Genomic DNA, 27,258 nt, shown 5'->3' with positions numbered 1-27,258 from the left:
GTGTGTGTGACGAAGATCCCGAGAGGAGAATGCCCGAGAAGGGGTTGTGGTGTGGCCATCCCCCCAGGGGGGGTGATTTCTTGCTTTCTGTCTCTCTGTCTCTCTCTCTATCATTCTGGCGAGCGCATGTGCCCTATAGCAAAAACCTTTCCAAAAAAAATTTTTTTTTAATTTCCCTTTTAAACTACCAACCTTATCAGTGACACTATTTCCTGTTACACCTCCTATAAATTTGTAAATTTTAATGGTATTGCCAGGAACCAGCTTCCAAAATAGATTATGAAAATACAAATTTATTAATTTTATCAATTTCCTTTTTTTAGAGAGATTTTTTGCTATACAGTGAGTGAGCTCACTAGAGAGACAGAGAGACAGAGACAGAAAGTGAGAAATCATCCCCATATCACAATTTCTTCTCCATTCTCCTTTTGGGATCTCTGGCATGTGCCCGGTGTGATTTTAAGCCTCTGGGTCTGGGACTTGAACCGTGGTTGGCTACATGGTAGTCCAGTGATATAACCATTATCCCATCTGTTGGTCCCAAATTTTATCAATTTTCTTTTAAAACATTGTTTCTAATTACTGCTTTTAAAAATCTTTAGTAATTTCCCTCCTATTTCTAATTAATTTTGTTCATCTTTTTTTTTTCTTTCACTAGAGGGGAAAGTGCACTTGCCAGGGAGAGTCAGAGACAGAAGAAAACGCCCCTTCCCATAGGAAATGGTCACATTGCAATCCCTTCTCTTCCATTGCTTCTTCCCTTTCAGCTTTTGGGCACATGCACACACACTGGCATGTTTTTCAAGTCACACAGGTCCAAGAGTCTGACCGTGTAGTCAGCCGTGTGGAATCTGACTGCCTTAACCACTAGGCTTTGAAGCCAGCCCTTGGTCTTCATTTCTACCATCTCGAAATAAATATTTAGTTAATTTAAATCCTCAGTTAATTTTCATTCTTTCTTATTTTCTTCTTTGAAGTTTTAAAAATATTTTTATTTAATTTTATTAGTATGTTAAAATTTGCTATAGGGCACATGTGCTCACCAGAGACAGAGAGAGAGTGAAAGGGAGAACATGAGCAGCCAGGTTTGGGACTTGATCTGCAGGGGGCCACGTGAGAGTCCAGTGCCCCAACCACTACACCTCCTGCTGAGCCCTCTTCTGGAAAGTTTTTTCAATGCCATTACATCCTTTACTTTCCGTTCAGTTCTAGTGTGTTCTTTTACTTACTTTCGGACTCAAAGGTAATTTACAAAGTTAAAGTTTCTTCTTTCTTTTTATTTGTGGGAGTGGGGGGAAGCTATCTCTTAGCTATTAATTTTTTTTAATTCTACCATACCATCTTTACTTGTCCAAATTTAGCTCATTCCATGCTTAACCTACTCTTGTAAGTTAGTTCTTTCGAAATATCTTCTACCTTGCTGTCTCCCCTCCCTTCTCTAAATCTTTACATATATATATATATATCCTTTACATGTAGCTTTTTTGTTTAAAATAATTATTTAATTTTATTAGTTATTATTAATTTCATCAAAGAGGAAAGGAAAGTGAGAAAGGAAGCCTCCATGTCCAGGACTCCAATCATGGTCAATCATGTGAAGATCCAGTGTCTTAACCACCACACCACCTGTGGGCCCCAAATATGTAGTGCTTTTATATCTTTCTTTCTTCCTTTCCCTAACTCCACCCTCAGGCTATTTTAGTCAGACTTTAGAGATTTCAGTACTTGGGAATTTTCACAAAACTCCATTCAGCACAAGTATTGAGTTCCTATTCATGACATTTAGCACAAGGAATAACCTTAAATGAGAGAAAAATACTGGCCTTCAGCAAATTTAGCCTAGTGGGAGACATGACCAGAAACACATATTAAACATGCAAGTGGGCTTCAGGGCCTTGGTTTGATAGTAGATTGTATGTGCACTGGAAAACAAGGGGCCAAAACAAACAAATCTATTCCAAACAGTTCAAAGGAGGAAAAGGAAGAGAAGAAGCAGATTTAGGTACAACTTTATGGTAAATAGCTTAATAATTCAACCCACAATCATGTAGTCTTTGGTAAGGGGGAAAAACTGCAGATTTACCACTAAAATGGGGGCATTTAACCTACAGCTTTTTTTAAAAAAAGAGTTATTTAATTTTTTTTATTCATTCATTTATTTTGACAAGAGAGAGATGTAGAGAGAAAGAGAGGGGAAAGTGAGAAAGCAAGCCACCAGGTCCAGGAATGGAACCGTGGTTCACCATGTGGGAGTATCCAGCACCTTAACCACCACACCACCTGCTGGCTCCCAAACCTACAGCTTTTTAAAGAATTATTTTATTTAATTTTATTCATCATCATCATTATTATTTTAATTTGCCGAGAGATAGATACAGAGAGAGAGAGAGACAGAAAGTGAAAAAGCAAGCCACCAGGTCCAGGACTGGAACCACAGTTTACTATGTGGGAGTCTAGTGCACTTAACCACCAGGCCACCTGCTGGACCCTTAACTTATATCTTAAACAAATTCTCCCTGGGAACAACAGGTGGTGAGGTGAAGACGCTCGACTCCCACAAGACTTACTGAGGTTGGAGTCCCAGACATAGTGGCTAGCTTTTTCATTTAATCTCTCTCTCTCTCTCTCTCCCCGGAGAGCACATGTGCCCTATAGCAAACTTAAAACTAAAAACAAAAACAAGGGGCAGGCAGGTGGCCTGGTGGTTAAGGGCGCTGGACCCCCACATGGACGACTGCTGCCCTGGGCCTGGCGGCTTGTTTTCCCTTTCTTTTTCACTCGGTTCCTCTCTGGGCAAATTTAAATAAATAAGTAAATAAATTTAAATAAAAGAATTCTTTAAAAAAGAAAAAAAAATTCCGCGGGTACACAGGCCATCCTTAGTTTTAGAACAGAGCACGGCCAAATTTACTGACAGTAGACCCAGTTTTCCAGCTTATAGCCAGAAGACAGCTTGAGGCCTGCTCTCTCCGGTTCCTACCCTCGGGGATGGCCCCTGGTTTCCGCACCGTCTATCACGGTCCTCAGGCCCCGCCCCTAAAGGGAGAGGTAGCCATCCACCCTCGCGCCCGCCAGGCAGGGACTCAGACGTCGGCCCCGCAAAGGATTGAGGGAAAAAGCATCTGGCCAATCTATAGTGTGGGAGGGGCCGCAGGTGAGGAAGATAAAAAAGTTTCTCTGATTGACGTGAGAAAAGCCCAATGAAAACAAAAGACTGGTGAAGCCTCCGCCCTGATAGGCAGAACCTCGGCGATTTCTCACCAATCCAGCTTAGAAGTCTATGTTGTGGGAGGCCCTTGAGGCCGCAGAGGTCGTTCGCGACTGTTGAACGCTCGTGGAAGCGGTGCTGCTCGGGGTAGAGGGTTAAAGTCGTTCAGAGGGAACGTCTCTGTCCGAAGAGAAAATGAGTTTAGCTCTGAGGTCGGTAATAAGGAGGCGGCAGTGCTCTCCACACCCCGGAGCGGGACCCAGGGCGGGAGTGTGTGTGGAAGGGAGGCCGTTTGGGGCCGAGGCGAGGGAAAAGAGCACTGACCAGCCTGCCCTGGGGGTCCTGGCGTCCGGCAGGATCAGAGCCCAGGGAGTTGTCGTGTCTGTTAGCGCGTTGAGCTTTGATCTACCAAAACGGGCTTAGTGAGCAAGGCGGGAGTGACATATCACGGTGTTTCTGTTCACGGTGTTCGATGAGCAATCAGGCCTTGGAGCCTCCCTCCATTCATTTGCCGTGCTGGTCGGTGGCACTCCCTCTCTCCAGCTGCACTGTAGCGGACACGTTGCACCCCTGCACATTTTGAAAATGACAAACCTAGCTCTTCGAGGTTCCTGTTTTAGCACATAACCGGAGACTGATGTTAGTGATGTACCTTGACAATCTCTTAAATTTCCAAAGTTTCTTGAATTTCTTTACTTTCCGTTCAGTTCCATCATCTAACTGTCACCGCCTCCTCCTGTCTTGACGTGTCTTAGCTATAGCTATGAAGTTAAGGCACTCCAAAAAAGTGCCGAGTTCTGTTAAGAGATGATTGTGGTACCCTGGGGTCAGGTGTGGGTACGTTCCAGACTTGCTTCTGGGAGTTTCGGGAAGGACGTGAGTGACCCCAGGTATACCCATATTTAAATAAAGTCGGATCACTGGTGAAATAGAAAGTTCTTCCTCACCTTTATCATGCCGCACCTGTTAGTCACTTTCTAGCCGTCTCTTGCCTTTTTTTTTCTTTTCCTTTTTCTTTCGTAGGTTGTAGAGACCCAAACTATTTTCACATGCAAATAAATAACATGTCTAGTATAATCAACTAGAGTTTACATTTATAGGATTTGTCTGTATATCTAAAAACTTATACAAGTGTGAATCCTTTCTTGAATATTTGCAACACTTAGATCTGCAGCTCTTAAGACATTTCTGACTTTAAGTTAATTTTTGCTTTTTATTTTGTTTAAGCTTTTCGAGAGTTTGTTGTGAGAAGTTTAGATGTAATTTACATATTAGCGAGACTTCTAAGGCTTTTCACATTGTTATATAGAATTATGTGCAAATATTGACCAGCAGTCAGCGTAATGGCTGTGCCGCTGAACTCCCATGTAGTCGATTGCGGTTCGAGTCCTGGACCCCGTGGCTTAAACTAACATTGGTAGCATGTCTGTGCATGCCCAAGATCCCGAGAGGAGAATGGAGGAGAAGGGATTGCAGTGTGGCCATCCCTGAGGGTGGGGGGGTGAGGGGTGAGGGGGTGATTTCTCGTTTTCTGTTTGTTGTCTCTCTGCCTTTTTTTTTTTTTTTTCCTTTTTTTGTAGAGATTTTTGCTATAGGGCACGTGCGCTCGCCCGACAGACAGAGAGAGAGAGACAGAAAGCGAGAAATTACCCCCCAGGGGGGATGGCCATGCCGCAATCCCTTCTCCTCCATTCTCCTCTCAGGATCTTGGGCACGCACGCACACGCACCTGGCGTGTGTTTTAAGCCACCGCATCCGGGACGCGAACCACGGTCGAATACATGGGTGTCCAGCGACATAGCCATTACGCTAACTGCTGGTCCCTGCCTCTGTCTTTCTGGCAAGCGTACTCGCCCTATAATAAAAACCTCTCCAAGAAAAAAAAGTGCTGTATCAGTGATGTATAATGTAACTACATTTAGTTAAGAATGTATCCAATATCAAATGGCATATTTCAGCAATATAAAACTGCAATTTCTTTTGTATCAACCTAATATTTTTGTCAACTTATCAGAACTATCAAAAGTAAACCAGGGCCAGCCAGTGGAGTGGTGGTGAAGGTGGCTGATCCCATATAGCCTAATGAGCACCGTGGACTGGCAGCATGAAAAACATGCTAGGTGTTGGGACCAGCAGATGGTGTAATGGTTACATCGCTGGTCTCCCATGGTGTCAACCGCAGTTTAAGTCACCGACCTGGTAGCTTAAAACTCCCCCAGGGCATGTGTGCATGTCTGACCAAAATCCTGAGAGGAGAATGGAAGAGAAAGGATTGCGGCATGGCCATCTCCACTGGGGGAAGGGAGGATTTCTCACTTTCTGTCTTTCTGGCAAGCAAAAATCGCTTTTAAAAATAAGAGAGTAAAACATGCTAGGTGTGATGCATAAGTGCCCAATTTCCCAAGAAGAGAATGGATAAGAAGGAATTGTGGCATGGCCGTCCCCCTGATTTCTCACTTTCCTTTTCTCCCCCTATATCTGTCAGACCAGGGCATGCACCCTTGAACAAAACAAAAACCAAAAACCAAAAAACAAAACAAAAGAAAAAAGTAAACCAAATATATACGTATCATGATTAAGAATTTTAATTTTGGAGGGTTTAAAATTTTCCTTTAAACACTTGTGGAATGATATAAATGGTAAATATGGATGCTGTGTTTTTCAATTGGCGATTTTGACATAAAAGTAGTGTTTCTTATTCACAGTTTATGTTTCTTCCATAGTAATATTAGTGGGATTAAATGCAAAGCTAGGAAGAGGGAGTTTGGTCATCATTTCTTTTAGCAATAATCTGTAACACACTAGTTTGGGAACCATCAAATTTATGGCAGTGTAGACTATGGAATAAACAGCATTTGACTTCTACAGGGAAATTTTTTTTATCTTCAAAACAGTTTTTTTTTTTTTTTAATTTAGAAAATCATTCATCAGTCAATTTGCACAACAGTAGTGTTAAAGTGTACTAAAGACTTTTTATTTCATAGAGGAGAACTTGTAGTAGACAAAACAAAGAGGAAAAAAAGAAGAGAACTTTCTGAAGAACAGAAACAAGAAATTAAAGATGCTTTTGAACTCTTCGATACGGACAAAGATGAAGCAATAGATTATCATGAATTGAAGGTAATAGTATACTTTAAAATTTAAAACGTGTATTTAAAATACATAGTTCTCTGTTTAAGTGATTTGCATTTTTGACAGTTGCTTTAAAATACATTTCTATAATTATTTTAACTAAACTGGTTTGGAATGATGAAGCCATTTTAAACATTCTCAGTGAGGTGCTATAATAAAACTGAATAGCACCCCTAACATAGCTTTTAGAAAATCTTTTTACCTGCTAAAATGAATAGGCTTTCAAATGTGAAAATACATTCCTGTCGGAGGTGTTTATTTTTCATTCATACAATTGAAAGCTTTCAATCTATGGCATTTAAACTGTTTTTACCTTATTCCTACTTTTTCAGAGTGTTATTTGTCTCTTAATCTTTTAATTTGAACATTTAAAAATACTTATTAATTTTACTTATTATTACTATTTTTAATTTGATATGGAACGCATGTGCTCACCAGAGAGTGACAGAGAGAAAGTAAGAAAACAAGCCACCAGGACAGGGATTTGAACCATGGTTGGCTATGTGGGAGTCCAGTACCTTAATCACCACACAACCTGCTGACCCCTAATTTGAACATTTTAATAAAACAGTTTCAATCTACTTTCTCTGGTGCAAACAATGTAAGTGATGTCTCATGTTGACAAAAACTTATGGGAAAAATGTCAACCTTAAGACCTAGAATTTATAAAGATTTAAGGGAAAATTGGTGTTTAGTGCTGTACGGATCTTATATTCAGCATAGTGAGAAAGATAGCATTTTGAGATGTTTTACTTGTTTTAACAGATAGGTAAATATAAATGTTTATTTGGTTGTTTTTATTTTGGTAACTGTAAGGTTTTGTTTTTATTATTATTCTTATTCTTTTTAAAATTTGCTATAGAGAATGTGTACTCATGAGAGAGAGACTGAGAAAGCAAGCTGCCAGGTTTGCAATTCGAACTATGGTTGGCTATGTGGGAGTCGAACACCTTAACTGCCACGCCACCATGCTGGCCCACGTAAGGGATTTTTAAGTGTTAGTGGGCATAGTCATACTACATCCCTTTCCTCCATGTCTCTTTCCTATTAGTATTTTAGGCACTAATGTACATGTGCCCTGTGTGTTTTTCAGGGTGCCATCGTGGTTGGCCATGTGAGGTCTGGGTTCGTATACATAGAGCTTTGCCACTGTGCTATGGGCCTGGCCCACCCAGTGTTTTTTGGTTACCCAGATTTGACCAATTTTTCATTTATAATGTCTATTCCATTTATTGCCATTGACTGTCTTGGTTTGGGGCCTCTCTTCACACCTGGAGCTTCCTAAATAGTTTCTTTTTTTTTTTTTTTTGGAGAGATTTTCACTGTAGGGCGTGTGCGCTCGCCAGACAGACAGAGAGAGACATAGAGACAGAAAGCGAGAAATCACCCCCCAGGGGGGATGGTCACACCGCAATCCCTTCTCCTCTATTCTCCTCTCGGAATCTTGGGCACGCACGCACACGCGCCCGGCGTGAGTTTTAAGCCACCGGGTCCGGGACACGAACCGCGGTCGACTACGTGGGAGTCCAGCGACATAGCCATTACGCTAACTGCTGGTTCCCCTAAATAGTTTCTTCACTTCTAGTTTATCTTGTACACTACCACTAGATTTATTTATTTAATTTTTTTTTTTTTTCTTTTTTTGGAGAGGTTTTTGCTGTAGGGTGCGTGCGCTTGCCAGAAAGACAGAAAAAGACAGAAAGCGAGAAATCAACCCCCAGGGAGGATAGCCATGCTGCAATCCCTTCTCCTCCATTTTCTTCTCGGGATCTTCGACACACAAACATACGCCCGGCATGGGTTTAATCCACTGGGTCCAGGACTTGAACCACGTTCGACTACATGGGAGTCCAGCGACATAGCCATTACACTAACTGCTGGTCCCACTAGATTAGATTTTTCTAAAATTCTTTCACTCTATTGTTCAGTGCTCATAACATTTTACCAACTCCTTATCGCATACTATATCAAGTTCAGATTTCTTCCCTTATTAAATGCTGTCTACGTTTTTATTACCATCTACTTTTCTCATTTGTCTTCTTTCATATGAACTCTTCCCATTCAGGGCGGGTAAACTGTTTGTTCACTGTCCCCCAAACCTATTCTTTGTTTTTGTGTCTGTTTTAATACCTGTTATCCTTTCTATTTTCTTTTTGCTATACAGCAGTGTGGTCACTGGTGACACAAAGTGAGAAACCACCCCCGAAGGGATGGCCACGCTGCAGTCTCTTCTCCTCCATTCTCCTCTTGAAATTCTGGGCACGCACACACATGTGCCTGGGTATGTGTTTCAAGCCGCTGGATTTGGGACTTGAACCAAGGTTGGCCATATGGGAGTCCAATCCCTTAACCATTGTACCACCTGCTGGCCACTCTTTTATCCTTTCTAAATTCCCTGTTATTTCTCCTCATTGACCTATCAAGGAACAACTCAGTTGTCTCCAAATAAGACTTCTTTTAAAAATAACATTTTAACTTTCTTATTACTAATAGCAAAATCTCTTTTTTCCCTCTACACTCAGGGTCCTAGACTACTTACTTGATAACTAGTCATGGTAGGGTCTGATGATAATTCTTATTTTAATGTTTTTATCTCTTCTGTTGTATAACTTTTTATGCCATGCTTTTTTCATTTTAGTTGCTAATCCTTTGAGAACAAATGAATTGTTATAATTATCTGTGCATTAAATCAATGCATTGTGTATTGTGTTGTAAATTGTTTTTGATTGGTTTGTCATAAAAATGCAATATATAAGTGAAAATTTTATATTTCAGTAGTGAAGAGTATATTGTTATTTTAGAGATGTAAAATATGTAAACAAGTTATGTTTTATTAATGTGTTGTCATCATTTAAGATACAAAAAATTAAGAACTGGAAGTTGCTTCTTTTGTAAAGAGTGTCTTATAATTTGCTTTTCTCTTTTAATCCAAAAGGTGGCAATGAGAGCCTTGGGGTTTGATGTCAAAAAAGCCGATGTACTGAAGATTCTTAAAGATTATGACAGAGAAGCCACAGGGAAAATCACCTTTGAAGATTTTAATGAAGTTGGTGTGTATTTTAATAATCCTCATAATCAGCAATTGTTAGGAAATTATCTGGTTAATATTAATATTTAAAAAAAATTCTCTGGGTTATAGAATATGGTTATTGACTATTACTGGTATATAGTGGGCTCTCATTCAGGGTTTTTTGTACCTTTTCCCCCCTCTGATTTAAAAAAAGAAAAATTTACAGCTTCTCTATGAAATATATAATTTTGTCTTTTGTTTCGTGCTGAAGATTCTAACCAAAGAGCTACTGTACAGCTTTTTATGGAAAGAAATTTTTCTAAATAATGTATATTTATATTACATGGCAAAACTAAAAGAGAGACCAAAAAATTATTTTTTTTCAGTGAAACAGAAAATTCAGAATCCTGCTATTTGGAAAATATTTCTAAAGACCTTTCTGTTGTGTGATTTTTGTTGGCAAAGTAGAAGGGGAAGCTGGAAGCAGTTTGTGTGTTTGGCTGTAGATGTGTCACATGCCTTCAGGTTGACAGAGTTTGTGAGAGGTTACATACTCTTGATGACCTCAGTCTCAGTGAATAGTCATCTCTTTGGAGTTGGGGGAAAGGCTTACAGTCAGGGAGGCAGACTGCAAGTGGAAGAAAACATTTTAGGACTACAACTGCATAGGCTTAATATAGTTAAATTTTTGTATTGTAGATTTCCTTGAATCTTTTAAAGTACATATATCAAGCTTTTTCAGAACAGAAGATTCTGGAAGGAAAGGACTTTTCTAGTGTAACTTAAGTATATTACATAATATATTATAGGTAGAATAGGTAGAATGTATAAATATTCAAGTTTATTTTTATTAAGTTTTTCAAAAAACTAATGGTATCACTATATGGGTCATGATATAAGCATATCGTATAATAATTATTTTTTTTAGTTTTTGTTTGTGTGTTTGTTTTTGTTTTTGATGTAGGGTGTTTGTGTTTGCTGAGAGAGAAGGCAAGTGAGAAATCACCTCCCAGAGGGGTTTGCCATGCCCATTCCCTTCTCCTTTCTCCTCCTGAGATTTTGGGCATGCATGGTTTTCAAGCCACAGGGCCTGGGACTCAAACCATGAAGTCTACCATGTGGAATCCAGCTGCCTTAACCTCCTTGTCACCTGCTGACCCACATATAGTTATTTTTAAATATTAAAAAAATTTGGAGGGCTGGCAGGTGGCCTGGTGTTTGGCGTGCTGGACTCTCATATGGCTGACTGGTTTCACGGACCTGGTGACTTGCTTTCTCACTTTCTCTGTGTGGTCAAATTTAAGAAAAAATAAAAAGATAAGAATAAAGTTAAATAATTTTAAAAAAAATATTAGAAACAACTTTAGTTTTATAGACACAAAAAGCCCTTATTTTGAATATTTGGCAAGAAGCAATAAGGAAGACAAAAAGAAATGCAATTAGTGAGCACAAAGTAAACAGACTCATATTGTTAGTCTTTTTTTTCTCCCAATCTGAAAGCTGAAATCAAAAGCAGGGGAGGTAAACAATATAAGGGAGAGAAACCACAGCATAGAAGATTGCCAACTTATGGAACTAGCAGGTGGTTATAATGGTTAGGTTGCTCAACTACCATGTAGTCAACTGCTGTTGACTTAGTGGCTTAAAACTCACACTGGGGCTGTGTGCCTAGTTCCCAAAATCCCAAGAGGAGGTTGGAGGAGAAGGGATTGCAGCATGGCTATCCCCTCTGCAGGGTGATTTCTCACTTTCTGTCTCTCTGTCTCTCTTTCTCTCTGGTGAGTGCACACACCCTTAGCAAAAATCTCTCTCAGGAAAAAGAAAAAGGGGGTGCCAGCAGGTGGTACAGTGTTTAAGGGTACCAGACTTCCACATGGCCGACTGTGGTTTGAGTCCTGGACCTGGAGGCTTGCTTTCTCACTTTCCCTCTCTCTTGTTCTGTCTTTCATTCTGTCCCTCTCTGGTCAAATTAAAATAAATAAAGAAAGAAAGTAAATAAAGTTTAATAAAATTATTCTTAAAAAAATAAAAAGATCCCAAATTTATGAATTAATAGAGCTATTTGGAGAGGTAACTTGTCCCTTTTGGGAGCATAGTCTCTCCCTCTAAGTTGTAGAATTATTTATTTAAAGAGAGAGAATCACCTTTATTCTCTCAATGTGGACATTTTCTTGGGATTTATGATCGTAGTATTTTGAGTTTCATCTTAGATTGTTTATTTATAGAAACAGGGTGTTAGGACATAGTAGCAGTGTTATGTTAGGAATGAGTATAATCAGGGATTTTTAATACAATGTAGTGGTTTAGAAAGGACTACCTGGGATCCTGATTCCCTGGGTTCACATCTTGGTTTGGGTTGTGTAAGTTGGTTGTTTTACTTTGCTATGCCTTATTTTCAATGATAAAATGAGCATTGCTGTATTATCTCATAGGGTTTTTGTGAAAATTAAATTATAATACGTGAAGTGCTTAGAAAAGGGTCTACCATATAGTAAGCTCTTAAGAGTTTCCTGTTCTTATTACTTTAAAAAATAGTCTTTGGTGGACCTGTTGGCGGTGTGATGGTTAAGGTGGCTGGATCCCACATGGCTGACCATGTAGTTCCAGTCCTGGGCCCAGCGGCTTGAAAAACATGCCTGGGGCCAGCAGGTGGTGTGGTGGCTAAGGTACTAGATTTCCACATTGCTGACCATGGTTTGAGTCCTGGATTTGGCAGCTTGCTTTCTCACTTTCTCTCATGTTCTCTCTCTGTCTCTAGTGAGTGCACGTGCCTGCGAATTATAGAAAACAAAAACAATAATGATAAATACAATAAAATAAATAGTTCTTTTAAAAATAGTATTTATTGAGACCAGCAGTTGGTGTAATGGCTACATTCCTGGACTCCCATGTGGTTGACCGTGTTTCGAGTCCTGGACCCAGTGGCTTAAACTCACACCGGGCGTGCATGCGTGCGTGCCCAAGATCCCAAGAGGAGAATGGAGGAGAAGGGATTGCAACGTGGCTACCCCCCCGGGGGGGGGGATTTTTGTGGTTTGGCTTTCTGTCTTTCTGTCTCTGTCTTTCTGGCGAGTACATGTGCCCTATAGCAAAAAATCTCTCAAAAATATTTATTAATTATTTTTAAAGAATTATGTATTTAATTTTACTTATTCATTCATTTATTTTAATTTGGCCAGAGAGAGAAAGAAAATGAGAAAGCAAGGCACCATGTCTGGGACTTGAACTGTGGTGGGCTATGTGGGAGTGTCCAGAGCTTCAATCACCATACTACCCTGCTGGCCCCCAAAAAATAATTCTTAAAACAAAAACAAAAACATGCCTGTGTGCCCAAAATCTGAAGAAGAATTGCCTGGGTATCTCCCTGGGGGTGAGGGAGTGTCTGTTTCTTTGGTGCACAGACCCTATAGCACAGTTAAAGCACTGTATCATTTATTACAGTGACTGGAGGTAATCACATATGCATCACTGGGACATTTTTAAATCGTGCCTTTTATTAGCAGCGAGATCGGAGTCCACTGCTACCCCATCTATCTTTTTCTGATGCCTCATCTTTTCTCTGTTACTAACAGCACAGAAGTACTGAGTTTCTTCTAAACTACATAGTTACGGCTACACTTCAACTTTGACTCTCAAAGATCATCCTTTTGATGGGCTCAACACATACTCGACACAGCTTACGGCTGCCTGCTGAGTGCCAGCTGTCAAATAGAATTTAGTACTTTCTGTGAAGTTACAGTTTTCCTCATTTGTTGATTACTTTTAGTAACTGATCTTACATTAATATATAACTTATATTTTGGGACAAGTGACTTTAAATCAGAACATCTGAGTCTTAATTTTATGTATCATTTATTCCTGCCTGAGGATACTGTCCCATCGATATTTCTAGATGAAGTCTGGCACTAAACTGGATTCTTCCCAGTGGTAGATCAAAGCATTAAAATATTCTTAAAGTACGTTGAGAATCAGGGCAGCCCGAGGCTAGTGAGTAACGTAGATGGTTTAGGAATTGCTGCCCTTTCAGGTAAGACCAAGTAAGTCAGATGTTTGTACTCCCACCTTTTTATGGCAGGTACTACTTGCTACTTCATTGCCTATTTAGGATAATATCTGTATTGTTTTTATTTTGCTTATTTAACAAACGTTGAGTTTTTTGGCATTAGGTGATGTGTACAGGTGAGGAAGGGAATTAATTATGTCACTAAGAGGGTCTTTCAAGGAGTTTACAATTTAAATATAGGTGACAACAAACTGTGGTACTGTGTGGTAAATTATCATTTTGTCTAGGGCAGGAGTCTTCAAACTGTAGCCCGTGGGCCACCTCGGGCTGTTGTCCATGTGCCACAGTCACTATGTGCTGCGTCTGTGTCCCATGGCCGAGCAGATAGCTCAGGCAGAGACTCCTGGCCCCTACAGGTCCTAACATATTTACTGTCTAACATTTTATAGAAAAGATTTGTCGATTTCTGATCTGTAAGAAGTGATGAAGACTTTGTAAAGGCGATTTTTTTTTTTTAAAGAATTATTTTATTCGGGGCTGGTAGGTGGTTGGTGGTTAAGGGCGCCGGACTTCCACATGGTTGACCACAGTTCAAGTCCTGGACCTGGCAGCTTGCTTTCTCACTTTCCCTCTCTCTCTCTCTCACTCTGTCCCTCTCTGGCCAAATTAAAATAAATAAATAAAATCATTCTTTGAAAGTATTATTTTATTCATTATCATTATTATTTTTCCAATTTGACCACAGAACAACAGAGAGAAAGAGAGGGAAAGCAAGAAAGCAAGCCACCAAGTCCTGGATTTAAACCACGGTGGACCACGTGGAAGTTCAGTACCTTAACCACTAATGCCACCTTCCAGTTCCTGTAAAGGTGATTTTTAATTTAGGCCTTTGAGTAAGTGAATAGGAGTGTGTTCCAAGGAGATTTCAGGAGTGGGGAAAAAAGGTATTGAAATTGAGGACGGAAAGGAAAAGGATACATTTAAGAGTGAAACTATCCACTATACTATAGGATCTAATCCCTTTATAAGGTTCAAAAGGATACAGACCTCAAATTTGGGGAACTAGATGTTAATGATGCTTTGGGAGTGGAGGAGGCAGTGACAGCTCTGATAGTGCAAAGTGTTTGGTGTCCAGCGTCATAAATTTGAGGTAACTGTGGTATGCTTGAATAGAAACTTTCAAAAGGTAGAAATAGAATTGAAACCATATTTCTAATTCTACCTTTAGTGATTTTTTAAATTTACTTTTAATGTGGTATTTTTGAACTTTTAAAAACATTTATTTATTTATTTATTTGTTGTAATTTTCAAGGCACCAGGTCTGGGATTTGAACTGCAGTAGGACCATGTGGGAATCCAGTGCCTTAACCACTGTGGCACCTGCTGGCCCTGTTTCTGAATTTTTTAGTGATTTTTATATGTGTTAAGTCTAATTGGTGGTGTACATTTCTGATAGCATAGTTAAATCATTTATAAATAGAGTTATATGGACAGGAATTTGAAGTTCTATGAAATCCACATTAACTGCGTATATGCCATTTGACTCATTTTTATTAAAAAATGTATTTTTTTCTTACTTAAAAAATTTTTTTTTCAGGTTTTTGCCACAAGGTATGCACTCCCACTACAGAGAGACAGAGAGAGAGAAAGTAAGAAATCTTCCCCCCCCGGGGGGGGATGGCCACACCACTTCCCTTCTCTTCCATTCTCTTCCTGGGATTTTGGGGACACAAACACACGCACCCAGAATAATTTCAGGTTGCCAGGTCTGGGACTCAAACCATGGACAGCCATGTAGGAGTCTAGAGCCTTAACCACCATGCCACCTGCAGGTACCTCAGCCTCTCCAAAATATACTTACTACAATTGTGCCTTATAGACCAGGAATAGAATGTGAAGGCATGAAGGGGAGGTCTGCATGAAGTTTCATACTAGGTAATGTTTTAGCTGTCCAAGATTACCCGCTTATATTTCTAAAGAAAAGCTGCATTCTAAGGGAGAATATTGATGAAAGATCGTATACACACATAAGTCTGAAATAACTAGCACAATTAAAGCACCAGTGGGATAAGAATTTATACATGTTGGAGCCCCATCTGTTCCCCAGATCACCCTGTTGCTTCTTTAAGTACATTAATACTTTCAGCAAGCTGCTTTTTTGGTTCACCTGTCATGTAAATTATTTAATTGGTGAAGAAAATTTCTTAACACTTTTTTTCCTTGTCCTGTTTTTTTGTTGGGACTAAATTCAAAATAAGTTGAGTATGAGCCATAGAGTGAAGTGTGGTATTTTATTTTGGTGTTATGGCTGTATAGATGCCAACTCCTTTTTGACTGAATATTTATGAGTTTTGATGATTTGCATACTTATAGTAATATACTTCAATTAGTTACTTGGAAGCCTTTTTGGATATAATTAATGGATAAAAGAGAACTATAGAATATATGTGTAGATAGTAAGACCTTAGAAATAACATTAGATTGAATAGGTGCTTATTCAACCAAATAGTGATGGAATAGCATCAAAACAAACACTTGTTGGGGATTTAGATGGCATTGTTTCATTTTTGAGTTCATTAAATGTTCTAATGCTTCCAACTCTTAAGCAGTTGCAAACTTTAATGATTCTGTAGACTTCAGGACTGTTATTTTAATGGCAGAGTGAAAGTTATAAATACCTTTCTTTTTGTGTAAAATAGCATGTAGAATTACTTCAGATATTTTCAGTATCTTATCTGAAAATTTTATACCACTGATTTTTACTTTTGTTTTTCTTATTGTTGCTTTGGATTAAAGACCGATAATTTTGAAGATATTTAAACTTACTACATTGTCATGTATGTGGCTTTAGTCTATTACATATACTATGCTATTGTTATTGACATCTGGAATTACACTTGTTTTTAATTAGTTGTTTGGAAGTTATTGTGTGAATGAAATTGATAGGAGTTTTAAGAGACCTCCTTTGCAGATTGTTTTTCTAAGGGATTTTCTTACTGCAGATTCAGTTCTTTTAACTACTTTCCACATTTTGAAAGATCACATGGTCTTCTAATTATAAAGGTATCAGTGGGATTTTCACCTACTGTCTGCCTTGTACCTTTTTCAGTGATAACAGTGCTTTTTGTTAACTTCTCAGGTTTTGTCATTTGTTTTTAAGTTAGGTTAATTCTTAGAAAGAATCATTGTTAATACTGAGCTTAGCTAGTGAGCAACTTATGTTAGGTAAGCCCTTATTGGTTTGTTGGTATGTCTCCCCACAGTTTGGTCACAAACTCCTAGACTCAAGTGCTTGATGTCAGTGACGCCTGTAACTTTTGATGGTAGTAGACCTTAAGTAAATATGATGTAAATATATCCATTTTTATTTTGCTTCTGTGTGATACAGTTTTGTTTGCTCTTAAATTAAGAATAGTTTTAGGGGCGTGGTGGCGCCCGCCCTATGGCAAGAATAGTTTTTTTTCTTAAAGAGAGATTTTTGCTATAGGGCATGTGTGCTCACCAGAGAGAGAGAGAGAGACAGAGACATAAAGCAGGAAATCATCTTCCAGGGGGCTGACCATGCCACAGTCTCTTCTCTTCTATTCTCCTCTTGGGATCTTGGGCACACATACACATGTGCCAGGTGTGAGTTTTTAGTCGACGGTCTGGGACCTGAACTGCTGTCAATTATGTGAGAGTCCAGTGATGTAACTCTTACACCATCTGCTGGTCCCAAAATAAGAATAATTTGATAATAAGTTAACATTTAAAACATAAATTTGGATTTATCTCTTTGTGTTTTTGGGATCTAATGTGACATTTTATTATCAGGCTAAATGTTGAACAGATTTGTCACTTTTATTCTCATCTAATATTTATTTGATTTCGCAAATGAATTTCTCTGTGATTATGCAAGTTTTTTTTTTTTTTTTTAACTTTAGTGACAGACTGGATATTGGAACGAGATCCGCACGAAGAAATACTGAAGGCATTTAAACTATTTGATGATGATGATTCAGGTAAAATAAGCTTGAGGAATTTGCGACGTGTTGCCAGAGAATTGGGTGAAAACATGAGTGATGAAGAACTTCGAGCTATGATAGAAGAATTTGATAAAGATGGTGATGGAGAAAGTAAGTTTTGAGTAAAACATTTTCTAAGTATCCTGGGTGCTATACATAACAGTAATTTTTTCTAAAACCAAGTGACACTTAAGACCATTGCAAACTATTGCTTTAAGAAGGCACTTTATTTTTTCAAGATGGAACATTACCACAATTTCAACCGCTTGGTCAAATTTCAGTCTTTAAGGCTTTTTCTCTTAACCTGCATGGACTTTCTAAGTTCTGGGTTTGGCAGGTGGTGTGGTGGTTACGATGCTGGGCTTCCACACAGTTTACCGTGGTTTGAGTCCTGGACCTGGTGGCTTGTTTTCTTATTTTTTTTCTCTCTCTCTCTGGTCAATTTAATAATAATAATAATAATGATAATGATAATAATAAAATTATTAATAATGAATAAAATTAAATAACAGCATTCTTTAATTAAAAATTAAAAGAAAGAAATTATTGCTAAGCTCTATTGATTCTACCCTATAAATGTTTTTTTATCTTTTTTTTCTTTGTCCGCTGCTAGTGTCCTAGTTCAGGCCCTAATTTCTTCTTCTTTTTTTTTTTTTTTTTTTTTGGGTTTAGAGGTTTTCGCTATAGGGCGCGTGCGCTCACCAGACAGACAGAGAGAGACAGAGAGACAGAAAACGAGAAATCACCCGCCAGGAGGGATGGTCACACCGCAATCCCTTCTCCTCCATTCTCCTCTCAGGATCTTGGGCATGCACACACACACACACCCGGTGTGAGTTCTAAGCCACTGGGTCCAGGACGTGAACTGCGGTCGACTACATGGGAATCCAGTGACTTAGCCATTAGGCTAACTTTTGATGGTAGTAGACCTTAAGTAAATATGATGTAAATATATCCATTTTTATTTTGCTTCTGTGTGATACAGTTTTGTTTGCTCTTAAAATAAGAATAGTTTTAGGGGCGTGGTGGCACCCTAATTTCTTCTAAAGAATGTTATTGAAAGCTCATTTATTCTTTCCTTGGCTGCCTGCTGGGTATAGTGTCCTGCGTGCTGACTGGTGCCACACAGTGCAAAGGGCGGATATGGTTCCTCCCCTTGCTTGAGTCTTATAGTCTCTTTTAAAAAATACTTTTTATTTATTTAATTTATGATTATTGTTATTTTAATTTAGTATAGGAAATGTGTGCTCACAAGAGAGAGACGGGGTTGGGGTAGGGAGAAGAGTGAGAAATCAAGCCATTTGAATTATGGTCGGCCATGTGGGAGTCCAGCACCTTAAGCACCATGCCACCTGCTGGCCCTGTCTTGTAGCCTCTTAATCGACCTCTGGGCCTGTAAATCTCTAATCTCTTTTTGAGTCTATTGATGGAATTCTTGTCCTAAAATACAGGTTTGATTATATAATTTACATGTCCAAATATTTAGAATGATTCTTCACTCTTTACAGAGTAAAGTTTAAAGGCAATTATGATCTGTCCCACCTTAAGTAACTAATTTATTTTCCACTGTATCCTTTCATTTTTCTACTTTTAACTTTCACCTACTTTATGTACACATTCTGACAAAATATTCTCTGTGGTGCAAACATGTTTTTATGCTGTGCCTTTTGTCATGCTGTTCCTTAATCTTACAATGCTCTAATTGCAGATTTCTGTCTGCTAAAATGTTATTCTTTCTCCAAGTACATTTTAAACACCAACTCTTTCTAAAAAGCCTTCCCTAATGGTCTCTGTAGGAATTATAAGACTTCCATTGAGGGCCCGTAGCATTTAGAGGAACAAATTGTTTTGATACTTTCATACACTTAATATGGATTCTTTTGGCTGCAAATCCAAGTTATGTTTAGAGAAAGAAACTGCTTTCTTTGTATGTTACAGACTGCTAAAGATTATAATACTTTACTGCCCTTTCTGTGGACTTTAGTAATTCTTCTGTCTTCATGATTTGTTTTAATGCTGTTCAGAATCTAAAAGCAATGAAAAAAATATTTTTAATTGTATATGTAGAATAGCATGGTGTATATGAAGTTAAAGATAAATAAGATAAATATAGGATTTACAGAAAGCTGTGGTGATAAAGGAAGAACTACACACTCTCCTCCTCACCACCTAAGATAACAAAATAAAACCTGGGAGCTGGCAGGTGGCATGGTGGTTAAGGGCTCTGGACTCCCATGTGGCCAACTGTGGTTTAAGTCCTCGACCCGACAGGTTGCTTTCTCACTTTCCCTCTTTTTCACTCTGTCCCTCTCTGGTCAAATTAAAAATAAATAAAGTTAAATAAAATAGTTCTTTAAAAACAGAAGCAACACAGTACTATTTTTTGGGAAAATTGGAAACAATATTTAAAAAGCCACAATAGACTATCTTGAATAATAATGATGATTGTTGAAATTTATTTAGCAGTTACTATATTTTAGATATGTGCTTAGCATGTGAATTATGTCATTTAATTTTCATAGTGCTTTTGTGAAGTAGATACAGTATACCTATACAGATATAAGAGGTAAGATGTACAGATAAGGGGACCAGCAGGTGGCATGGTGGTTAGGGTGCTGGACACTCCCATGTGGTTAACTATGGTTCGAGTCCTGGACCTGGTGACTTGCTTTCTCACTTTCCCTCTCTCTCTCTCTGGTCAAATTAAAATAAATTAATGAATAAATATAATTAAATAAATAATTTGGAAAAAAAAAAAGATGTGCAGATGAGGAAACCAAAGCTTTGAGAGTTTAATAACCTGGTCGAGACTGTCACAAAGCAGAGCCCGACCTCAAACTCAGATCTGCATAATGACAGTGTGCTTTTAAATATACTGTTGTATATTTAAATATTTTACTGTATGTATACTCTTGGGCTATAACTAAAATGTTAACTAGGACTCTGTATTTATGGAGTTTCAAAAATTCCATGCTATTATAGGAAGCAGTGTGTTAGCATGTGTGTTAGCACATTCAGCTGGTGTTTCTGATACTGAGATTTATTTTTTCCCCTTTGAGGATCCAGGTGGTCTCTAAGGTACTTAATCTACTTAATTCTCTAAAATTCTTATTGTTCTTGAGTTGTAGTAAGATTGAACTTATGAATGGTTGGTTTATGTAAATTTTGTTAAAGAAGGCAATATAGAAGAAGTGGAGTATCATATTTGATTTAATAATTTAAAAAATTATTATTTTTTTTTGCATGCACTTACCAGAGAGAGAGAGAAAGTGAGAAAGCACCCCTTTACCTCAATCAGGGATGGTCAAACCACGATTTTTCTCCATTCCTCCTTCCTCTAGGGATTTTGGGCACGCATGCACTTGTGCTCGGTGTATTTTTCAAGCTCCTGGGTCTGGGACTTGAATTGTGTGGTTGCACATGTGAGATCCAGCCACCTTCACCACCACACCACAGGCTGGCCCTAATAAATGTTTTTTTTTCAAATGCTTATTTTAAGCTAGACATGGCACTAGATTTATCAGATGTAGGAACATGATACACTGCTGTTAGAAAAGGCCGTAACCTCAGTGTACAGATATCACAGATTTTGTCTGAAAGGCTTTCTGGTAGTAAAGTAGCTAGTTTAATGATGTTCCTTAGTCACTTTCTGCTTTCTACCTTTTTGGACTTTATTATGTTTCTTTTTTCTTTTCTTTTCTTTTTCTTTTTCTTTTTCTTTCTTTTTATTTATTTATTTTTTAAGAATTACTTAATTTAAGGGGCTGGCAGGTGGCATGGTGGTTAAGGTGCTGGATTCCCACATGGTTGTCCAATTTGAGTCCCGGACTTGGTGGCTCACTTTCTCACTTTCCCTCTCTCTCTCTGGTCAAATTGAAAAAAAAAAAAAAGATGAATAAAATAAAATAATTCTTTTTAAAATTAGTTAAATTAAATTTATTGTCATTATATTTTCTTTTTTTTATTTTTATTTTTAAATTTTTTTTGGAGAGGTTTTTTTGCTATAGGGCACACGCGCTTGCCAGACAGACAGAGAGAGACATAGAGACAGAAAGCGAGAAATCACCCCTCAGGGGGGATGGTCACGCCGCAATCCCTTCTCCTCCATTCTCCTCTCGGGATCTTGGGCACGCACGCACACGCGCCCGGGGTGAGTTTTAAGCCACCGGGTCCGGGACACGAACCACAGTCGACTACGTAGGAGTCCAGCAACATAGCCATTATGCTAACTGCTGGTTCCCTTTATTTTATTTTTCGAAGTTGACCAGAAAGAGAGAGAAAGAAGGAAAGTTAGAAAGTGAGCTGTCAGGTCCAGGACTCAAACCTCAGTCAGCTATGTGGGAGTTCAGCTGCCTCAATTCCCATGCCACCTGCTGGCCAGGCTTTATTATATTTCTGTGTATAAAATTCTAAAAATAATAGTTTAAAATGCTTTTGAAGTACTATTACATTTTAAAGTGTTTATTATATATAATATAAAAAGTGTTATGTGGTTTTAGAACTGACATATAAAGCCTGCTCTGAAATTTGAGTAGTGAAAATTTACAGATTGGGAAAAGCACTAAATCTTGAAATAACACATAAGTACCTTTCGGATTTTGACTTTTTTTAGGATTAAACTTTTCTAACTTGCTTTTTTAATTGCCAGATGATGTGTACACTTGCTAGAAAGAGAAAGAGACAAAATGTGCGTGTGCAAGAACACACATCCCGAATGGGTGTGCTGAACCAACAATCTTTTTCTTCTTTTTTCAATCCCATCAGGATTTGGGGCATGCTGTGGTTTTTTAAGCTCTGGGGCTGCGTTTTGAACCGTGGTTGGCCATGTGCCATCTGGCTCCATAGTCACAGTGCTTAAACTGCTGTGCGACCACACTGGCCTCTGCCTTTGAGTATTTAATCATGGCTCTGTTACCCTGTTAAGATGATTATAGTGAGATTTTTTCTATGGCTGTTTTCATTTTGTTCTATAAGCTCTTGCTTCCTGTTTTGGTTTAGATGCCTTGGTCTAGATTGCTTAAATCAAGGGCTCTTCACTGAAGGTACACACTGGATAAATTGTTTAAGGATTTCGGGGCCAGCAGGTGGCATACTGTTAAGGTGCTGGACTCCTAGGTGGTTGACCAAGGTTCAAATCCTAGACCTGGTGGTTTGAAACTCATGCCAGGTGTGTATGTGGATGAGCCCAAAATCCTGAGAGGAAATTGGAGAAGAAGGAATTGTGGTGTGGCCATCACCCTTGGAGGATTTCTCGTTTTCTGTGTTTTGTCTCTCTGTTGTGTGCACATGCCACATAGCATAAATCTCTTTAAAAAAAGTTTAAAAATTTCATGTATTTGAACTGTCCTTTTTACTGAAGGGGATAAAGGTCAAAACTTTAATGAGATATTCAAAACCTATCTACTTAACTATAAAGGTTAAAATCACTACTCCTATTTGTATAATCTTTGAAAGTTTTTTTTTTTTAAAGAATTATTTATTTAATTCCATTTGTTGTTTTTATTTTTTTTTACATTTTAATTTGATCACAGAGAGAGAGAGAGAGAGAGGGAAAGCAAGAAAGCAAGCTGGCAGGTCTGGGACTCAAACCGTGTTTGGCCATGTGGGAATCCAGTGCCTTTAACCACCACACCACCTACCAGCCCCTGAAAGGAGTTTAATAGAATTGTAGATTTTATATTCTGTTCTCACGATGTCTTTTATAGTGTCTTGTAGATTTTTTTTTTCCTGGAGAGTTTTTTTCTTTTTTGCTATAGGGTTCGTGCGCTCGCCAGACAGACAGACAGAGAGACAGAAAGTGAGAAATCAGCCCCCAGGGGGGATGGCCACACTGTAATCCCTTCTCCTCCATTCTCCTCTCGGGATCTTTGGCACGCACGCACACGCACCCGGCGTGAGTTTTAAGCCACCGGGTCCGGGACTCAAACCGCGGTCAACTACGTGGGAGTCCAGCGACATAACCATTACGCTAATTGCTGGTCCCGTGTCTTGTAAATTTTTGATACTAAATATATGAGTTCAGTATTCTCTTAACAACTTCTGGACCGCTCATAGCCAAAATAAGTTGTTTTGGCTAGGTAAACACTGTTCTTGTTCTGTAACAGTTTCTCATTGCAGTGTCCCACTTCAGATCTTTTTCCACTTTCTTTTCAAAATGTTATATATATTTAAAAAAATAGTTATTTAATTTACTATTATTATAATTTTTAAATTTGCTATAGGTCATGTGCCCTCACCAGAGAGAATATATATAGAGAGAGGAAAAGTGAGAAAGCAAGCCACCAGGTCCAGGACTTGAAGTCCAGCACCTTAACTACGCCCAAATGCTACATTTTTATAGAAGTATAAAAATATTCTTAAAAAAGGAAAAGTCAAGATTTAATTTTTTCTAAATTTTTCTTATTAGTAATGATTTTTCCATTATGATGGATTTTTTCCTACAATAATATTTGGTCTTGATTTTAATAATCATATTTTGTGTTTCATAGCATTTGTTCTTTGTTCGAGATATAAAACTTGACTAACATTGAAACTGGTTCTCTATGTGGTTTCTGGAATCAGTATATTTCTAAAAATTCCTAATACACATGTTTTAACTTTTTTTTTTTTTGAGAGTTTTTTTTGCTATGGGGCGCATGCGCTCACCAGAAAGACAGAGAGAGACAGAGAACTCACTCCCCAGGGGGGATTACCATGCCACAATTTCTTCTCCTTCATTCTCCTCTCTGAATCTTGGGCACGCAGCACACACTCCCGGCCTGAGTTTAAGCCACCAAGTCCAAGACTTGAACTGCCGTCAACTACATGGGAGTCTGGTGACATAGCCATTACGCCAACTACTGGTCCCATTATCTTAACATTTTTTAATTGGTTAAGTTTTCCTTTTTATTATGAATATTCTCAGATAGAGAAAAAGCATCAGGCCAATATAACTAGACAAGATTCATACGTGAATAGCATCCTACCTCTGCCTAGATCCATAATTAAATGGTACTGTATTTGCTTTTCTATGATGTGTATTTTTTTTTTCAAACTAACCATTTGAAAAACTGTTCCATATATCAAGAACTTAATGCCCAAATATTTTCATGTGCTTCTACTAAGAACAAGGATATTACTTTCCATAACTGTGATACTGTTTATACCTAAGAAAGTTAAGAACATTTGTAATATTTTCTAATATTTTCCTCATCTCAATTTCAGTATATTGTAGAATAGGAACCTTGGTATCTGTTTTGATACATTATGTAAACCTAGTATGGTGTTGGCATTCATCAGGCACTTTAAGTTTGATTCAAGAGAATATTATCATATATTACCATCTAGGGTATTTAGAATTAAGCAACCTAAAACATCATTTCATAGTTTAGTGTTTTCAAATGAAGGAAATGAAATACGCAATTAGTCTATGCACGGCTTTGACTATTGGGTTGACTATTTTTTCACATAGAAAAACATGTCATGACTTCAAAGACAACCTAATAAGAATCTAGGTCACTTTTTTTTTTTTTTTAAGAGGTTTTTGTCTTATGGCTGTGCTTACCAGGGAGAGAGACAGAGACCGTGAGAGAAAAAGTGAGAAGTTACTGCCCAGGTGAGATGGCTACACTGTAAATCCCTTCTTTTCCATCCTCCTCCTGGGATCTTGGGCACGCACGCATGCATGCCTGAAGTGTGTTTCGAGCCACTGGGTCCAGGACTTCAACCGTGTTTGAGTATGTGGGACTCCAACAACATAACTGCCTACGCCACCTGCTGGTCCCTCTAGGTCACTTCTTAATGTAGTGTTCTTTTATCATTATCAAAGTTATATTGATAACTTATATCTTGTTATGGTATGTAGTAAGTCTTGCAGCTTTCAAACTCCTGTTTTATAAAGAAGCATTCCTTCCTGAACATTTCTGTTTGTTGGTGTGTATGTATATTGCTTTTAAAAATCATATTTAATTAAAATTCTCTGATTTCCTGTTGTTTTTCTAGTTGTCATCTTAAACACTATAAATTAGAGGTTTCTACTGTATTTTGTGTATAATTTTGGTATATTAATACTTAGTCTTTCTTTTTTTAAAGAATTATTTTATTGGGACTAGCAGGTGGCATGGGTAAGGGCGCTGGACTTCCACATAGCTGACTGCTTTGAGTTCCAGACTTGGCGGTTTGCTTTCTTACTTTCTCTCTCTCTCCCCTTCTCTGGTCAAATTAAATTAAATAAATAAAGTTAAATAAAATAATTCTAAAAAAATTTATTATTTTGTTTAACTTTTTTTTGTGTGTTTAATTTTGACCAGAGAGGGACAGAGCAAGAGAGACAGAGAGAAAGAGAGAGAGAGAGAGAGAGAGAGAGGGAGAGAACGAGAGAGAGAGAAAGAAAGAAAGCCGCCAGTTCCAGGACTTGAACTGTGGTCAGCCATGTGGGAGTCCAGTGACCTTAACCACTGTGCCACCTGCTGGCCCCAACACTTAGTCTTTATCAATGATTATTTCCTACATTTAGGTCTACATTTTATAGTTGTTATATTACCTTGGTAATTAAGATTAAATTAGTATCTTTTCAAATTGCCATTTCTATCGATCCTTTTGAAAATGGTAATGTGGTTCCAATTATTTTTTTCTTTAAAACAGGCTTTTAAAAGTATAATAATTTAGGGAACCAGCAGTTAGTGTAATGGCTATGTCGCTGGACTCCCACGTAGTTGACCGCGGTTCGTGTCCCGGACCCGGTGGCTTAAAAAACTCACGCCGGGCGCGTGTGCGTGCCTGCCCAAGATCCCGAGAGGAGAATGGAGGAGAAGGGATTGCGGCGTGACCATCCCCCCTGGGGGGTGATTTCTCGCTTTCTGTCTCTATGTCTCTCTCTGTCTGGCGAGCGCACGCGCCCTACAGTGAAAATCTCTCAAAAAAAAAAAAAAAGTATAATAATTTAAAGAATAGCAGCTTGATACTTTTTCTAATTTTAATATAACACGTTTTATAGAATTGTACTAATTTATATACATGGTATATTTATGAAGAAAAGATTTGCTAAGTAAACTAGTAGAATAAAGATTATAAAGAAGGTTATTTAATGACTTGGGAAGTTTTAAAAATCAAGCTTCTTACAGTTCATTAGTAAATGTATACAACTATTGTGACTGTGACTCATTTTTTTCTGGCAACTTACGTAATATGTTTTTTCCTTGGTTATTATTACAGAATATGAATTTATAATGCTTATCATTTATATATTTATGAAGTTCTACTTAATAAACACATTTAACTTTCTAGCAAAAAGCAAAAACCATGTCTTGACTTATTAAGACATTTGTATAATATAAAATTTAAAAAATACTTGCTATGAATGGTAGTTGTATTTTCTGAACAAAGTAATAATATGTATTCATTTCTGACTGTTACGTTTTCTTTCTTACCACAGTAAATCAAGAGGAGTTCATTGCTATTATGACTGGTGACATTTAAATAATTATAAGCATACACAGTAAGAACGGTGCAAGTTTCCATCTTAAATTCTATTTTTGTGTCTGGAGCAACCGCAAAAAAAGAAACCAACTTAGTTTTTTTTCCCCAGAAGGACCAAATATAAGCATCTTATTATTTGTATTTTACTGTTAAGCTTCTTTGTGTGAACAGTGTTGTTAACTACTCTAGTAGTTTAGATTTGTATTTATAATATAGCTTTTATATAAAGTTTTAAAAAATCAAATCATGTAGTACATTCTTTGGAGTTTTTAAATTTAACATTAGTGGTCACTTTTACTTTGGCACACATGTTCTTTAGACTTTCATGAATAAATGCTTATTTTATTAGTATTTTAAAGTTTGATAAATTTTCTGTTGGATTTTAATTCCTCATATTTGTTAACCCTCAGCGTATTTCTTAAATCTTTTCTCTTTACACTTTTAG

General features: G+C 37.9%; 1 protein-coding gene across 1 annotated transcript; it reads left to right on the top strand.

Moving 5' to 3' along the window:
* Positions 1-3,287: 3,287 nt before the first annotated feature.
* On the top strand, positions 3,288-27,057 carry CETN3 (centrin 3). The gene is made up of 5 exons (XM_006156538.3): positions 3,288-3,420; positions 6,193-6,328; positions 9,276-9,390; positions 17,277-17,468; positions 26,770-27,057. The coding sequence occupies exons 1-5, from the start codon at positions 3,404-3,406 to the stop codon at positions 26,811-26,813; spliced, it is 504 nt and encodes a 167-aa protein (XP_006156600.1). The 5' UTR covers positions 3,288-3,403; the 3' UTR covers positions 26,814-27,057.
* The last annotated feature ends 201 nt before the right edge of the window (positions 27,058-27,258 follow it).

The sequence above is a fragment of the Tupaia chinensis genome, unplaced genomic scaffold, assembly GCF_000334495.1.
Source record: "Tupaia chinensis unplaced genomic scaffold, TupChi_1.0 Scaffold000498_1, whole genome shotgun sequence".
Taxonomy (NCBI): domain Eukaryota; kingdom Metazoa; phylum Chordata; class Mammalia; order Scandentia; family Tupaiidae; genus Tupaia; species Tupaia belangeri.
The sequence above is the reverse complement of the archived record's forward strand: the minus strand, read 5'-3'. Positions and strand labels throughout refer to the sequence as shown.